General features: G+C 35.9%; 1 protein-coding gene across 1 annotated transcript; it reads left to right on the forward strand.

Moving 5' to 3' along the window:
* Positions 1-45: 45 nt before the first annotated feature.
* On the forward strand, positions 46-17,552 carry LOC139145292 (vitamin D3 hydroxylase-associated protein-like). Its single transcript, XM_070716341.1, has 15 exons — positions 46-397; positions 1,449-1,562; positions 2,436-2,492; positions 4,359-4,448; positions 5,118-5,251; positions 7,126-7,332; positions 8,190-8,230; positions 8,663-8,787; positions 8,913-9,038; positions 9,659-9,768; positions 10,476-10,566; positions 11,341-11,427; positions 11,760-11,871; positions 13,462-13,604; positions 13,712-17,552. Exons 1-15 carry the CDS (start codon positions 176-178, stop codon positions 13,823-13,825), a joined length of 1,773 nt encoding a protein of 590 aa, XP_070572442.1. The 5' UTR covers positions 46-175; the 3' UTR covers positions 13,826-17,552.
* The last annotated feature ends 219 nt before the right edge of the window (positions 17,553-17,771 follow it).

Raw genomic sequence — 17,771 nt, forward strand, 5'->3', positions numbered from 1 at the left:
ACCTCTAGTTTGTAAATTCTGCACTGACGGGGTGAACAAGGTGTCGTTGACCTCAGCTGGCGCATGGCTCGCTTCTCTTTGTGGGCGTGTCTGCTTCGATAGGCGTCCATATTGTTGCACACGTAATTTATCCGGGGCCGCACCGGAAGGTCACTGTGGAAATTTTGCCGCGAAAATGTCGTACAGGCTAGAATGGCTTGACGGAATTCTTGGAACATGGGGGTTGGAAAAGCTGGCTGCAATACTCGTCGTCGTGGTTGGAGGAGCCTACATTGGCAAAGAGGCCTCGAACAGAAGGAAAAAGATGCTCATGTTGCGAGATGAGGCTTTGGACAGACGACAAAATGCTGCAGATATGAAAATTGCGCTGGCCGAGAAGTTGCATACTGACGATCCGGTAAATAAAAGTGCAGTTCCTGTGAATTTTAATCTACCGATTCTGCTTTTGCACTGAAATTAATCGTGGATTCTTACAATGCATTAATTATTTCATTGCTTAATATATCTATCTTTCTTTCGTACCTGTACGTCCGAGAGAATTGTCTGGGAATTTGCAGCTGGCATGGCATATATTTACTCGCGATGGTCGAGCTACTGCAATATTGCAATGTTGAGTCACTCATACGGTAATCATTAGCTTCTCAAGATGATAAATTTTGGTAACGGTTGCAATGTCGAACAGCAATATCGAACAGCAAATCAATGTAGAAGTGTTTCAACGTATCAAAGTTTTGGAAAGTTTACAGGGATGGTTTGTTTGCATCTGAAAACGGAAAACGGTTATCACTGCTGCTGAAAATTTAATTATGATGCGTCATCTGTATTAGAACGCTATGCGGATTTTTATGCAGCAAGATCGATGTGCATTATTGGTCTTATTCGATTTTTCGTGATGAAAATGATAAAAGAGAGATAATTTGACAATGGCATACCATTGCAGCTATAGTGCATGAACCACTTCAGTGTACAACTAAAATAAATAATGTTATTTTTAGAAGCCAATACGGCTGATGTCACCGTTTACAGCTGATAATAGGTTAGCTTGGCGATTTTACAAAATCTGAAAATATGAAAGGATGATTTGTGAAAGTCAACAATTAAGCAAGCTGTTAAGAGTTTATGTAATTACATATATTGTACTTTGGACAAAAAGTAAACTTTGTGCTAAAAATGAAACCACTTTGTCAATTATACTACGTACAGGTTCCAGGGGCTCTCAAAAAATTTATTTGTGTGTGTATTACAATTTTAATGAAAGCTTTAACTAATTTGTCAAAGTTTGAGTGGCAAAAGATTGTCAAATGCCATGCCACTCTATCTAGCTGACACTAGCTCTGCTACAATTCTTGATGTTACAATTCTTTGTGTAGTATTTCTTTCTTGAAAGAACATATATTTAATTTGATCCAGCTGTTTTAATTGTTAATCGGCTTTCTATCATGATTTAGGCTATTTTAGCAAAACGACGCGGGATAATAGCCATGTCAACAAGTGAACTGAGCTCAGCTTTGAAAGCTGGTGAGTTGTCAGCAGTGGAGGTATTACATGCTTACCAGGCCAAGGTAAGTTTGATAAAGTAAGAATTGTCCTTGTTGATCATACCAGTATTCACTTAGGGGTGGAGGGTAGGTGTTAGTTCAAATCCTATAGAGGGACAGAGCCAAAGTTAGTGACTCAACCTGTACCTTTTTTCCAATATCACCTCAAAAAACCAATTATATTTATCGGTTCAACTTGGCCCTGAAAGACAAAACAATTACACCAAAATCAATTAAGGGACATGAAAGGTAAATAGAAGGTGTTGATGCTAATTTTCTGGAAATCTTAATTAGCATAAGTTTTTTGGGAGAAAAACTTCTCATATTGATTAAAAACTCAAGGGTTTATGAAAAAGTGGGAGAGACATTCAGTAACAGCTAAGAATATTGATGATGTCATGTTTCAATTATGCATATCTATTGTTTATGGTACAATCTGAGGGGAATGCTAAATTTGTCTCTCTTACAGTGCAATTCTTTTAACATATTGTATTATTATGAACTTGCAAACAGGTACTAGGTTGGGCTTGTAGTCAATGTGATTTTTGAAATAGAAATTCATTCTGAACAACAGATGTGTGTAGTTCAGGTGGAAAAAATGACTTTGTAATGCATTGATCTTGTAAACATGGTCATTCCATCTGATTGACAGGTCATAAATAATTCACATCAATTATTGACAGTTCACTTTGTTGACCATACCACCTGTAAAGTGTAGGAAGCTGACTAAATATTTGCATATTTCTAAAAGTTTGCATAAACTGTATTTTCGATTTAAAGTTGTCAAGTTTGAAGGATAACTTGTTTCTTGTAAGAAGTAATCGGATCTTAAGAAAAACTGCTGATTTGTTTAGGTGTGTCAACTGACCCAGTACCTTGTCAAATTATACCTTTCAGGCTTTGGATTGTACAAGCCAAGTAAACTGTGTAACTGAACCCATAATGGAGGCTGAGGTAAGGGTCATGACCTGGCTAACAAGACATGTGCCTTTGTTTATTGTGTTGACAGTCTGGACTGAATGACTTGTTGCAACTTGACCTCTGACCTACTGACCCAATTAGCACAGGTGTATCATGACATGACAGTAGACTGGGTATACCGACCTGCACATTATTTTGCAAACATGGAAGTTTTGACTAGCTGAGTGTTACTGTATGGGTCTTGACATTTACAGTACTTAAATAGGAAATATTCATCATGGTTTTAAGATTTTGAAATATTTTAAAAGCACAATCAGGTAAAGTCAATTTTTATTGCTTTTATTAAACATACCCCAGTCAATTTATTTCAGGATTTTCGTGATATTTTGATAAAAAACTAGCCAATGAAATATGGTGTCCATTTAGTCCAAAATTATAAAAAAATACAGAAAAATTCGTAAAAATTGGTAAAATGTTGCACTAAAATTTTGGAAGGAAAGCAGTCAAATGGTTAAATGGACAAAAGTCTTTCTTTCAAGATTTTTTTATTTCAAGAAAAAGAGTATTTAAATCAACCATGCTCTTAAATTTATGCATATAATGCATGGGAGGTGTCAAATATAATCTGCCTGTATCATATTTACCAAGTGACTAGATTCAGCAATCTTAAAGGGCCAGTGATTGTAACTTATTGATGATTTTTGCACTGTATGTCTCTTGCATTTTTCAGTAGCAAGGTCATGTTCTGCTTTCAGAAGCATGTCAAATACCCATTATTTAGCTTCTTAACACAGCCTCTATGTTGTTGTTTACATTTGCATTGTAATCCAGACAAGAATTTAACTTGTCAATGATAGTGATCGATGCACATACTGTCTATCAGGCTAAGTCAACAGGCTGAGTACCATGTTTATGAACATGCTTTGGGGAGAAGAACAAGAAACAATAGTTGATATTATATAATAGCAAAAATTAGTGAAAAAAACCATCAAACGCTAAAGCTACTTGCTCTTTAAGTCAACCATTATCATATATTTCTGATTGATACCAGAGAAATTATGTCACTGCCCTCTTCACCTGTTCTGTCTCCAAGGCTTGTTTGATTCAAATTTTATCAACCAATTTCAAATTGCTGCACAGTTTTGTACAATAAGATGACTTTTACAGTTATAAATACTGGAAATGGTAAAGGTAGAATGTGCTGCAGAGATGAATATTTTAAATCTCTCAAACTTTTATGATATATGGCCAATCTTGTCATGTTGAACTCCTTTTGAAGCTTGTGGTGTAAATCTGTCTTGTTTTTGTGAGAAAAAAAAATTGAATTTTTCCCAATAGACAAGGGATAGCTGCTAATTTGAATGTCAGATATTGCTAAAGATAAGGTATTTTTTTCTGGGTACAAATATTTTCCTGCATTGCGACCTCTGACTTTTACTCTTGATTTTGAAATAAAATGGTTTAACGTTTCCTGGAAAAGTTTGATCAGGATATTAAATCTTTCAAGTTTCAGTGCATACACTACTGGCAACTGCCAGTATCTGTAACTGTTGATGATTTTTTTTTTCACAATTTTCTTTTTTTCTTGTTCTACTCCCAAAAGCAAGTTGAGAAACACAGTGTCCAGTTTATCAACTCAGCCTGTACGTGTGTGAACTGCATTGTTATTGTTGACAAGTGAACTCTTATCTGGACCGGGATTCACATGTAAGCAATAATGCATTTTACACACATAGATGCTGTGTTGACAAGCTAAATAGTAGGTGTTTCAACATGCTATTAGAGTAGAACAAGAACTTGTAATTGACATACAAAAGTGAAAAAATTATCAAAAGTTCCAGCTAATGGCCCTTTTATGGCAAAAAGAGCGTCATTAACAGTTGACAGTTTACTTAATAGGAATGGGCAGAGGAACTGGACAGAACTCCAAGCAAGAATGGTCTCATGTATGGCATCCCGGTCAGTGTGAAAGAAAGCGTTAACATCACAGTAAGTCAGGAATTAATTGCATGAATTGTGCGAGTATATTGAATCAGTGTTTGCTCTGATAAGTAAAATGATTGGATTTGTCCAGGAAAATAAAAATAAATGCAGGACATTGAAGTTTTGTTTGCATCAAGGTACTGATTTCTACCAGTAGAATGTGATATTTTTTGAAGGGGGAGAATTGATCTAAAAGTGGTACAAAATGTCTGTCTTTATAAGAATCCAATAACTTGCAATTTAATCAGTACAGTCACTGCAATCACAACATTTATGTAAAGATTTGAAGGAACATTGACAGCAATAAAGTGCAATGACATGGTGGTCACAAGTACAAATTTTACCTTCTAATAGAATGGCCAGGAACTGAACTTCACTCAAACAGAAAATAATTTCTCTGCCCTCTGAACTTATATCTTAATTTACTCAACCTTTCACTTCATGTTATCTATTCCCCCAAAAAGATCATGCTCTTTATAGGAGTCTGTAAAATGAAATGAAACCAAAATTGGTATCAGTGACATAGTTTTGCATGTATTTTCATCTTTGAGACAGTGCTCTGTTTATTACCTCAATGCTGCAGTAACTGCACTTGCCAGTTTTTAAAAAGGCATCATATACATTGAATTTGTGAATTGTGATATGTTTGTTTAATGTTCATTATTTCTTCCAAAGGGGTATGACACTAACTTTGGCATATCAAAGTACATTGACAAGCTAGCTGATGAAGACCATGTTATCGTCCAAGTCTTGAAAAACCAAGGAGCCATTCCTTTCATGAGAACAAACCTTCCACAAACCATGTTGAGGTAAGGGACCGTATCAGGTAATTTTAACATGCACAGGGCAAAGAAAAGTCACTGTGTTTTACTCTGGATCACCCTCCCCTTGCCTAAGCAAAGGTTTGAAACGATGATGAAATCATGATTTTGGAATGATGGTTGAGTATCATGCAGAATACATAATTATCATTGTGTAACTCATATATTATATGACAGCTTTGTCATTACCAGTGAATTTTTTTGATGTCATGTCCTAAATTATTCCAGATTATGTATCTTATTATCCCATATTGTGGCCCCAGATGTTTTCTACATCAACAAATTCACTGGCATCACCAAAACTATAAAAATTAATCTTTACTGAGGTCGTTCGGCGGAAGGGCTCGAGTGTGCGAGGGCCCATACGCAGTACGACCAAGGGCCGCAAAAGCCGTATCAGGGCCATAAAGGTTTTATCATATACCTTATGAAATGGTAAATATGTAGTTTACATAATATTCAACATTGTTTGGGAGATAAAAATGCGTGCGATATCAAAAATTCATCGCCATTTGTGTCAGTTTTTCATAAATACGATGGCCGCTTCCCGTCGCGGATTGACATACATAATGACGTCTATGTTTACCTCCAGAATTCTAGAACGCGCAAAGCAACATCCGTGCTGTACGTGACCAACAGAGATCAAGGCTGAAATCGAAGGACAAAAGCGTGTCGTCAGTTTCTGGTAATTTATACTGAACAGGCACGCACTTAGTATACACAGGATTTCACTAGAATTTAGAAATAAAAGCCGATGTCACCTGCGCGGCTCCACTGTCGCCTCGCGCAATTACGATCTGCATGATCTGAGCGAGCAGACGTTTCCAAATCTCGCGCTGGCTTTGTGTACAAATGGAACGTTTGCGGATAGCAACGCGCGTAGTAACCAGAATCGTAATAGTTCAGAAGTACACGCGACTGCCCATATTTGGGCACCGGGCCGGGGTGTGATGCGTAAAAAAAGCACGAATCTGAGGGCGCTTTCTCCCATAGCTTTACACAGGCACGTGAATGTAGGTATATGATAATAGCAAATAATGTACCCCCTCCTGGCCCATAGACTGAAGCAAATTTTGCACTCCATAATGTACTTTGCTTCACCTTATATATGATTATGTTACTGTATGCAATTTGCTCTAATCTAAAATGAGCTTGGACAGAGTATGTTATTTATTGCTCAATTAATGCAAATTTGCAAATATTCATCAAATGAGAGCCAAACCACTCTTCCCTACCCTGCATCCAAAAACAATGCAATCATATTCATTTATAATGTTTGTTTTAATTTTCCATGAGCCCTGGAGACTGTGATGCTCTGTATATATTCTTTCCAACAATCACAGACCAACTCAGTTTCTGGCTGTAGAAGGATAACAACCCAGTATTTGATTGATAGTTTACTTCACATAAACCATGCATGATTAAAGAAAATTTATATTGAATAGGCAAAATTATTATAGGTAGTTGTAACCATAATGAAGTTTATTAGTTGTATGTTATTTATGTGTAAAGTTTGCTTAGTATATGTCTCAGTGCTGCATAAATTATTGCTAGCCAAAGTAGCTGAGGGGCCGACCCATCCGCCCCAAATAAGGAAATTTTGGTGATACTTTCTGAATTTTGATTTGAGGTATAGCAAGACATAATTGTCAAGGCAGGTACTATTATTTGTTGGATAACCATGTTCACAATTATATGCCAAGATGTCTTGTTGACTGTATCATCACGAAATCTGAAATTCCATAGTACGGTAGGCTGTGCATCAAATATATCAATAAGTCACAGACATCTTTCCTTTTGATCACTTCTTGTCCTAATTCTGCAAAAATTCTGATCAAGTTTCTGTTTCATTCAATTTACAGTTATTCCTGTAGTAATCCCATTTATGGAGAAACCTACAATCCCTACGACTGTGAGAGGTGTCCTGGGGGCTCCTCTGGAGGGGAAGGTGCTCTGATAGGGATGCATGGATCTTTGATCGGCATCGGTTCAGACATTGCTGGTAGTGTTCGTATTCCAGCTCATTTCTGTGGAATCTGCTCATTAAAGCCAACAAAAGGAAGATTGAGGTGAGTAATCAACTTTAGCAATGATAAAAATCTGATGAGTTGAATCTGCAGCACGATAGATTACATTCCAAAGCCTGCAAGTATTCAACATTTTTTTGTTAACACAATCGTAATTCTATACATTTATACACAACTTTTGATACTTGCTCTGGACCTCTTGTTTAATTCTCACTAATTAATATCTTTGGGCAAGGCCTCTTTTTTCCATCCATCCAGTGTCTTTGTTTATTTTTCTCGGTTGACAATGTATCTTTACTGTAGAGACAAATGACAATGGTTAAGATGGTGATAACGATGGTTATGATGATGATGATGATGATGATTGATGATGATGGTGATTATGATGATGATGATGATGATGATTGATGATGATGATGATGATGATGATGATGATGATGATGGTGATGATGATGATGATGATGATGATGATGATGATGATGATGGTGGTGGTGGTGGTGGTGGTTGTGATGATGATGATGATGATGATGATGATGGTGATGATGATGATGATGATGATGATGGTGGTGGTGGTGGTGGTAGTGATGATGATGATGATGATGATGATGGTGATGGTGATGATGATGGTGATGATGATGGTAGTGGTGGTGGTGGTGGTAGTGATGATGATGATGATGATTATGATGATTATGACAACAGTTACTGTTACTACCAATTTCTTTTGATTACAAATACAAAATTAATTAACAACTTTGTGATGTAATAAGAAAGGAATAAAAGTTACCTATTTCTTCAAAAACTTACACAACATCATTACCTGTACAGTCAGGTTATCTGTGATGAGTTATTCCAGAATTTATCTGAATCTGAATTACGATTTTGTTTTTAATCTTCCGTAGTGACAAAGGAGAACCGAGTGTCATATCAGGACAGAAGGGATGTAAGTACAAAAGTTTCATAATGTTCACAATGACTTCAAAAAGTCATCTAACTCTACGGTTTGTGTACTCCTTCAAAGCCCTTTCCTTACTTCTAGAATGTCTCAGAAAATTTATCTTGTATCACTATTTCAAGTACAATGTACATGTAATGGATCGATGTTTGATGGAAATGACTCTCACACATTCTTGCCACTGAGCAAACACTCAAGATATACCGTATGTTTTACCCCACAACAGCCATAGAAGGTGAATTTTTGAAATGCTTTGAGAGCTCTGATCGATGATTTAATCTTTTTGCACACCATAAACATCTACACAGAGGGAACTGAAAAATCATTCTTCAAAGTCATCATTATGATGATTTACGAAGATGATTTGTGCAGGATTTGATAAGAAAATGTCTGATCAAAACCCAAATTTTGGTCTTGCAGTGGCTGGAGTCAACGGTGTGATGTCCCGTGATGTGGATGGCATTGTGCTGGCAATGAGAGCTCTGTTGGTACCTGAGATGTTTCAGTTAGATTGTACTGTAGCTCCCATACCATTCAATGAGAAGGTAATTTCACAATATCATACACTAGATGATACACTTTGATGTATATATTTATACTACAGTTTTGTGTGTTTCATGTTTGAGAAGCTTTGCTATGAACACCTGATAATCAATTTCTTTTTTCACAGGTGTTTTCCAATGAACATTGTCTCAACATTGGTTACTACGAGGATGATGGCTTCTTTACTCCAGTGCCTGCCTGTCAGCGTGCTGTTACTATGACGGTGGAAGCCCTGAAGAAAGCAGGACACAAGGTACATTCAACCTTTAGTTTAGCATTGTTGAGTTCCACTGTATACTGTTTTTTGTGTTATCCAAAGTCATTTAGCCATTAATGGTGAGGGCTAGGTGCTGAAAATATAAAAGCTAAGTTTGTTATGAAATAGAGAGTGATTTGCCCCACTATCCATTAGAATACAACAGTCCAATGATTTCTGTGTTGCAAAATTTAAAGTATGTTTTTTTACAAAAAATACTGCAAACTTATCTAAGATGTCTTTTCCACAATATCATAGCCGAGATATGATACACTATGATATATATATATATATATATATATATATATATATATATATATATATATATATATATATATATATATATATATATATATATATATATATATATATATATATATATATATATATATATATATATATATATTGCATTGGAGACATAGCTATGAACACCTGAAAATCAATTTCCTACTTTAACAGCTGTAAATAGAAAAATTTTAGCATTGATAACTTACAACACTTTTCTCCATTGTGCTTACAAATGAGCCTGTTCACATATCCATGTTGCATTTACTGTTTAATTTTTAAAAGTGCCTGTTGTATTTACCAATGTAGTGATGTAACTATTTTGTTTCCAGTTGATACCATTCCAAGTACCTTCTTTTTCTGAGACTGAAAATGACACGGCTGGTGGCCATGTATTCACGTTGTTGCATGCAGATGGAAACAAACTCTGGTTTGGACACTTGTAAGTATTTCAAGCACATCCATTTATCGTATCTGTTTAAGAAATTGCAGTTCTTCACTTGAAAAGTTCATTATCAGCGAAGGTGTACCAGTGTTTTTGTTATGGGCAACCCCTGCTGTAGGTAATTTTTAGGGGTTCCCCAGTCATGGTACAGGGGTTCCCTCTATGGTAGGTCAATATAATCATATCAGGGGACATTAAAAATATCACCTATGTTCCCAAACAAATGTTCCCAAACCTTAGCTACAACACTGTGGGCAAATGCCTGATCTCTGTGAGTGCCTGCTTCATACTGTTCAAAAATTCAAGTTTATATTTTGGTCATATACACATGTTAGTGCTTAATAGGATAGTCACCATGTAGTTTGTGGAAGAAATATACAATTGTAGTTACTTGTAAACTAAAGAATTTCTGACAGTAAACTGTGAAAGAAATTTGCTTCTAAAGTTCGGATCCGACAGTAACCAGATGCTATATTGTAAGTATATGAAATCCTACACAATTGATGTATATATACCGGTACTCATTTTGTTAATCACTGCTGCTTAAATATTTCTGTCAATAGATGTAGGTGATTGGATACTGAAAAGTCATGTGATGAATTGCTTCTGATAGAACCCCATACTCTGTGTGTTAGTCTATCCTGGGTTTGTTTGCTAAATTAATGTTTCAGAGTTGACTGTATTTTTTGCATTTTTTATTTCAGGGAGGGAGAGCAAGTTGACAAACATATTGCCACTCAGATCGCTCACACCACTGTAGTGTCTCTGAAACATTGGTTAAAGTGGCCATTTATGGTGAGCTTTTCATTTATTATCTCATTCCCAAACATGGAAGAATAATCATGGGTCAGTTTTTGAATCACTGTAAATGAAAGTAATGAAATTTTTAAATTACTGTTTGACATTTAAACTCATCTTAATGCTTTGAACAAATCCAGCAACCATGGCGGACAAGGATCTTATCAAATATGTACCCCAACTGGTAGAGCTTCAAAGCTTCATTCAAGTCTACTGCAAGTGGGGATTCAAATAACCTAACACCAATCCCCAACAAATTGAATTTCAACATTGGATAATCCCTGATTGAAGAACACCAAAGTAGGGGCCTTGGTTACTGCAGCTGCTAGAGTATTCTAGACGCAGTGTTTTGAGAAAGAACTTTATTTGGCATCAGTTGCAACCCTAGATTGCTTAAGCTTGTGGTGCATGTAGGGACAGTCAAATGATCTTAGGAATATACAGACATACAAACACACACACACACACACACACACACACACACACACACACACACACCATCCACTGCAAGTTCTAGCAAGAAGTCTGTCCTCTGATTTGTATGATTACCAAACTCTGCAAGAATTCTGTAGTTTCTAGAAATTTCCTCTGGCCAACCTTATTCAAAAACAGCAACATGTAATTTGTGAAATTTTCCTGCATCCCCAAGAGAACTTCATAGTGACATGTTGATATTGGTGTGAACAGCACACTATATAGCAGTAAAAATTTAGCTTGTGATGTTTCTTATGATATTTATGGTAATGTCTGCTGTATTTTCATTGAATACAGTCAGAGAGAATGAAGACAGGCTACCACTCTGCTGCAGGCGGTGATAGGAAAACATCCAAGTTATTTTCAGACTACAGCAAAAGAAATGTAAGTATAACGTAGAAATTCAGTCCTTGTCAAATTGCCAATTGTTGTCATAAGAATAATAAAAAATATGATAACTTCAGTTTAAAAAATTTGAAATGCAACACTTTTTGTACAAAATATGTAAAAATTTGATTTTGTCCAAATGTCTTTGCTAAAATTGTGGACGTTTATAACTCCTCTATTGCTGTAGCAACTACATAGAATACTTGAAGTTCAGTAAACCACATACATTTTCTGATATATCATCCATGTATGGGTTCAGAGAGAGATAGTGATGTGAAGCAGTATCATAGATGGCTTCTACATTATTTCTGCTTCCAAATTTTTTTCAGGAATATGTTTCCAAATTCATCTCAGCCTGGAAGGAAGCCCAGATTGATGTGTTGCTTTGCCCTGCATTTGGTATCACAGCGTGTACCAATGACTATGCTGCAAAACTCTTCTGTAAGTTGAACTGTATATCTCAAAATTAGTATCACACACACACACGTGGCTGGTTCTATCACACCTTAAAGCATAGTCCACTGTTTGGTTGAGTTTCACGTAGACAGGATTTTTGTCACATCACAGAGATGAATCATCAACTAGCCAAGTTTAAGTACAAAGACGATTTGAGATGCAACTCAATGAGCAATTGATGTGTAAGTTAAGTAGCTCTAAGAGTTAACAGCCTTGTATTCACGATTGTCACTGTTGAATTGCTCATGAAATTGTCTCTTCAGTTGACTCGTGTAACTTGGCATTCTAGACGCATTACTTTTTAGTGTCTGTATTTGCTATATAATGGCAGCATTCACAAGTTCACAGTACGTTAAAATATAGTCCACTTAGGAAGGTACATACCTGTGTGTTGCTTAAAGAAGGCATAATTTGCTTAGGTTATGAGAAACAGGTCTTGTTGAAAATATACCTGCATGTGGAAATTAGAGCTAGACAAGTAGAAATGTGTGTTTATGAAAAGGTCATAAAACTGATAAATCCTGTTCTGAACCATGCAACATGATTTAGAACAGGATTAATCACCTCAAAGATGGAGACACTTTGGTGAGGATGAGCTGCTTAGATTTCAGCAGAGCTTATGATAAAATATATCATGATACTGTGGCGTCAGAATTACTGAAACAAGGCAGCATTACCAATACATGTATAGTGAAATTGTTGGCTCATTACTTTTGTAGTGGTCACCAACAGATGAAAAAAATATACTTTGCACACTAGTTAGCAAATGTATACTGGCTGTAATTACCCCAGGGAATTAAAACAAAGAGCAATCCTTTTCACTGTAGGATCCATTATGTTCAAAAGAGCATTATAAAATGTCATCATTACGTATTCATGGTTAATATCACATTGTCTAGGTACTTTCTTTCAAGAGCAACTATTCACTTTTGTATGCAGTCAGTTCAAAATAACGTCAGTGCATGTCTAGATCACATAAAATTCACTGAAATTCAAAAATGGCGAAGGAAATGATAATGCGTATGTTTTGCAGAGCAGTTCTCCCAATCCGAACCATTTATCTAAGGATGGTATGAATATAAGCATAGTGGAAATGTATTAATGGTTTTGGATAAGTTCTAATAATAAATTTGAAGTGGGATAAATATATTGATGAGATAATCAGTAAAGCTTCACAAATGCTGCATGTTTTATGAGTAAAATAGTAGATGTGGTCCATCTGTTAGCGATTTGAAACAAATTTTCCATTATGCTATTTAGGTCAGATCTAATACCTTTCCAAAAAATGAGAAAGATCCCAAACAAAAATATTAAAATTAAGGCATTTACCCTCTGTTTTATCTCACATTTTCTTAATTGTTCCTCACTATAATTTGTCTACGTGGGTACCATGTTCAGATGAAATGAACCAGAATGATGATGATGATGATGATGATGATAATGATGATGATGGTAATGATGATGATGCCAATGTCGATGATGATACTTATTGTTGTTGTTTTAATGACTTGAATGACACTAATATTCTCCACAATGTGAAATTTATAATGCAATGTCCTTTTGTTTCTTTACCAGTCTTGGCTGGCACAACAGGCATGTATAACTTGATAGATTTCCCAGCAGGCACAGTGAGCGTTACCAAGGTAACAAGGGAGGATGAAGAAAATCTTGAGCACAGTTTTGAAGTCAAGGACCAGTGGGACCAGATGGCCAAGGAGGTATAAAAAAAGAAATTTCATCACATTCATTGCTTTTCTTTTATATCCAAACAATTTTGCCAAGAATTCTCATATTTTATTTCGTTTATTTACTTTACTACACACAGGCATGTAAAGATTCTTTGGGTCTTCCAGTCAGTGTTCAGTGCGTGGCGTTACCTTGGCAAGAAGAAATGTGCTTGAAACTCATGAAGGAAGTTGAGAAATCCATCAAGCTTTGAGAGTTGGAGAAGAGAAACGTTTCTTGCCTACAAAAGCATTATATGATTCAAGAGAATTAGCTTTCATTTGCTGCTTTGAAAAAAGACTTTTAAAAAGGGACCATTGGGTTGTAACCTTCCTGAAAGTGAGTTGCCCAATTATCATTTGATGGAGAGTCATTTGGCTAGCGATTGGTCAAGGATATTTGTTCCATGAGAATTTCTGATAGAATATGTTGCCATGGTGATGATCAGTGACATCATAGCAGTGTCTATCGGGAGTTGAGAAATTTGATGTACAGATAACTGATGATCAAATCATAAAGGGGAGGGGGCAATGGAATGGTGTCCAAAGAAATCATGAAAATAATATATGGAAATTTTATGTGTGTTTATTCCTCAAACATACTCAAAACGTTTTCTCAAAACATCAGCACAGATCAGAGCTTGTGCTACAAAACTGTATTTTGTCCGTTTGTTGTTACTGTTCTAGCTTTAAAATGAAAACTTTACATAAGTCTTCGGTCATACATTCTGAATTTTGTATCTCATTGTTATGATTGACTCTTATCAGCAATATTTACCCAGAGAAACTTTTAACGCCTTCTTCAATTTCTTTTTCAAACTTTTAACTCGTTCAATTTTACAATGTTCACAGAATATTTTTGATGTTATTTTAGATCATACAAAAGAAAAGATTTATGTTTTTGTTTACTTTTTTTTCGAAAACCAGTTTTTTTAACTCTCAAGTTCCAAAATTTTAGTCTTACATAACAAATTTCTAGGAGAGAATTTATGCAGACTAGAATCTTACAACAAAAACTCATTCCAATTGTGCAAGCCTAAGTTTATTTTTGAGCGTTGAAATTTAAAATCATGTTCGAAAAGTAAACAGCAGGTTGAGGCTGTTCAAAATTTCTAAAGTTTGCAGAATTTCTTTACTTACATATGTCAAGTTTATAGCAGATCATAAAAATGTACATGTGATCTTCAGGTTGTCAAAGCAAAGAGAACTTTATTTCCAAAGTTTGCAGAATTTCTTTACTTACATGTCTCAAGTTTATACCACATCATAAAAATGTATGATGTGATCTTTAGGTTATCAAAGCAAAAAGAACTTCATCTTATCTGATAAACTACATTTCCATAGCAACTTGCTGTGGTGACCAAATGTTTGGACATGACCTATTCAATTCGTTTCAGAGTGAATCATGCAATTTGCTGTGTGTGGAGAAACTTCTAGTCAGTAAAATTACTAGAAGTATAAAAGAGATTTTGAATTAGAGTCGGTTCTGCTACCAGATCTCAATTCAACTGATCAAGTATATCATAAATTCTACATCACATCTGTTGGTGCAGTCACATGCTGTCATCAGCATTTGCCCGCTGATGTGCAGCGTGCTCGGAAAGTTATATCTGATTGGTTGATAGCTACTATTCACAGCAACTTAGGGAGTGTATTTGCATTATTCAATTATAACGATAAGATTCAGCCACCCAATTGGATAGCAGCTTCCAAGACACTGCACATCAGCCCACATTTGCCTTGTGTGCCGGTCTAGGTCATCGACTGTATACAACGAGATTGGACCACTCTATTTTACTGAAGGGAGTCACAGATTTGTGTGATCTCCATGCAAAGACTTGCCATGTCCACTATAAACATTGAAATAACCAGTATGAAAGAATGACACCTTTCATCGAAAGTGAAAAGCTTGTGCAGGTATGTATTCACACTGAGTGGCCTGCAATGGGTCAGTACCTTCCAGCAAGTTTTAGAAGATTAAAGGCATGTTGAGTCAACTTGGTCGTCTTTCTGATTTAGTGTGTAAATTAAGTGTGTAAATTTGTTGATGCATGGCATGCAGCCATGATTCCCTCATCAGTGGATCAGAATTCCAAAGGAGGATGGTAACTGTTAATCAATACCTGTGTGTCCTATGTTTAATTTATGGTGCATTCTGTCTCAGTCATCAGTGTTGGGTTGCATGGCGTTCATGAGCTCTGTACATTGGTATTTTGTACAATGTTTTCAGTTTAGAGGTGTTCTTTCCGGCGTTGCCAAATTTTCAAGATGTCAGTAATGCTGTTCAAGAGATTGTTGTGTCAATACATCATCTAGGTCATGGTGCTGAGAGCTTTAATTGATTATAATATATATCCAACGCAGAGAGAGGATTGGAGCAGAAAGCAGGAGTGATTTCTCTATGTTAGTAATATGCCATTGAGCTACAATGAACAGAGTTTCTATTGATATCACTGACACCACTGCTCTCCCACAATCCATTGTACTTTTTCAAGATAGATGTAAATCGTCCTTCTTTTCTCTCAAGCAGACTATAAAATGCCAGTATACTGTAGTGAAAGAAATGTTCTTCTTTATTGCAACATCAGTATTATTCCCAATTTCCTCATAGTCCCAAGTACTGTACTGTTATTTTGTTTTATCCCAACAATTCAACAAGGCTGCCACTGGTCCAGCTGCTGGACCAAACCAAAGCATACTAGCACGGTGAAAGGTACATCAGCAGTGTTCCAAGGTAGAAATAATTCCTGATCCAACTGCTTGTGTACTGAATCGGAGTGACGTGACCACAGTAAATTTCAACAACTCTCAGTTCTTCCATGACCTTTGCTTAATCTTGTCGTTCACAGAAAATTATCAAAATCACTGAACAAACCAAAGAATGGGCCTTCAACATTATGCATCCTATAATGAATTCAAGAAGAGGCGAAGATATTTTGGGATTTTGATAACACAAGAAAAACTATTTAAATGTCATAGAAAACTAGTAACTCAATGGTGTTGTCACTTGCAATTGCACAGACCGATCACAGCCACTAATATGCTGTGTTAAACTTATTCTAAACCTGGAAACAAAAATTCAGTCATCGTGTGTGGTATAAGAGCCTCACACCTTACCTTAGGCACTCAGCTGTTTTGGAAATCATGAACTTAAATCATGCCAACAGCACTTGCATGTCATATGATACTTGTGTAGCACAGAGAAGTTGCAGTACAACCAGCAGTGATGGTAGGTAGTCTGAAACAGATCATTGAGCTGTCTGAAATTAAAAGACAAGCTGTAATGGAATGTTTACAATCTGACAATTGTACATGTACACAATAAATCCCAGGTAATATGTTACATAGTGCTATGTTCATCCAGGCTCCACATGTCCTGACATCAAATCAGTCATGCTACCCTGAAGTATCAAATAATTGGGTTATTTTAATCATCATTATTATTAGGTATGTACCCATACATACATATGTAGTACCAATCAAAGGTTGTTTTAGGTGAATGTCTCTGCTACATATAACCTGTAATATGACATCAAAAGAGGAATTTTGAGTGTTTTGAAAATTTTATACATCAATCGTAACTAACTGGTAGATTTTCTTTTTACACACCATTCTCGGCACCATTGCAAAAGTGGTACTCACAGTACATTGCAATTAGTAGACTACTATCAACCACTATGCTTTGTCTGTCATTGTATGATTTATGACATCATCAATTTGTGGCAATACCACTTCTGTAATGCTGCCTAATTTTCAAAGTGGTTTGACAGTGGAGCATTTCTGACCAATAATATAGTATTTTATAATGTTGTGGGTGTTGTTATTGTTAAAATGTTATTTACAGTGTGATCAAGATACATTTCAAAGCAGCTGTTAACTCATTTTTGCCTTTTAAGAAACAAAATCTATAGCTTACAATAAAAGTCTTTTTTTAAAATTAAATTGTGATATCTCATGGTGTGTTTTCTGGTCTGATAATATTCATTCTTAAGTTAGATTAGTAACTGACATTAACTCCATGCACCCTGTGCTGTTAGCTACAGACCTTTGTGAAATCTAGCTCTGTTAACCAATTCCCAGTAAACAGGTGTACAATCACTGTCAGTGACGACAGGTTTTGGCCGAACAATGATGAAGGGAATATATAAACAGGAAGGGAAA

This window comes from Ptychodera flava, chromosome 12 (assembly GCF_041260155.1).
Source record: "Ptychodera flava strain L36383 chromosome 12, AS_Pfla_20210202, whole genome shotgun sequence".
NCBI lineage: Eukaryota > Metazoa > Hemichordata > Enteropneusta > Ptychoderidae > Ptychodera > Ptychodera flava.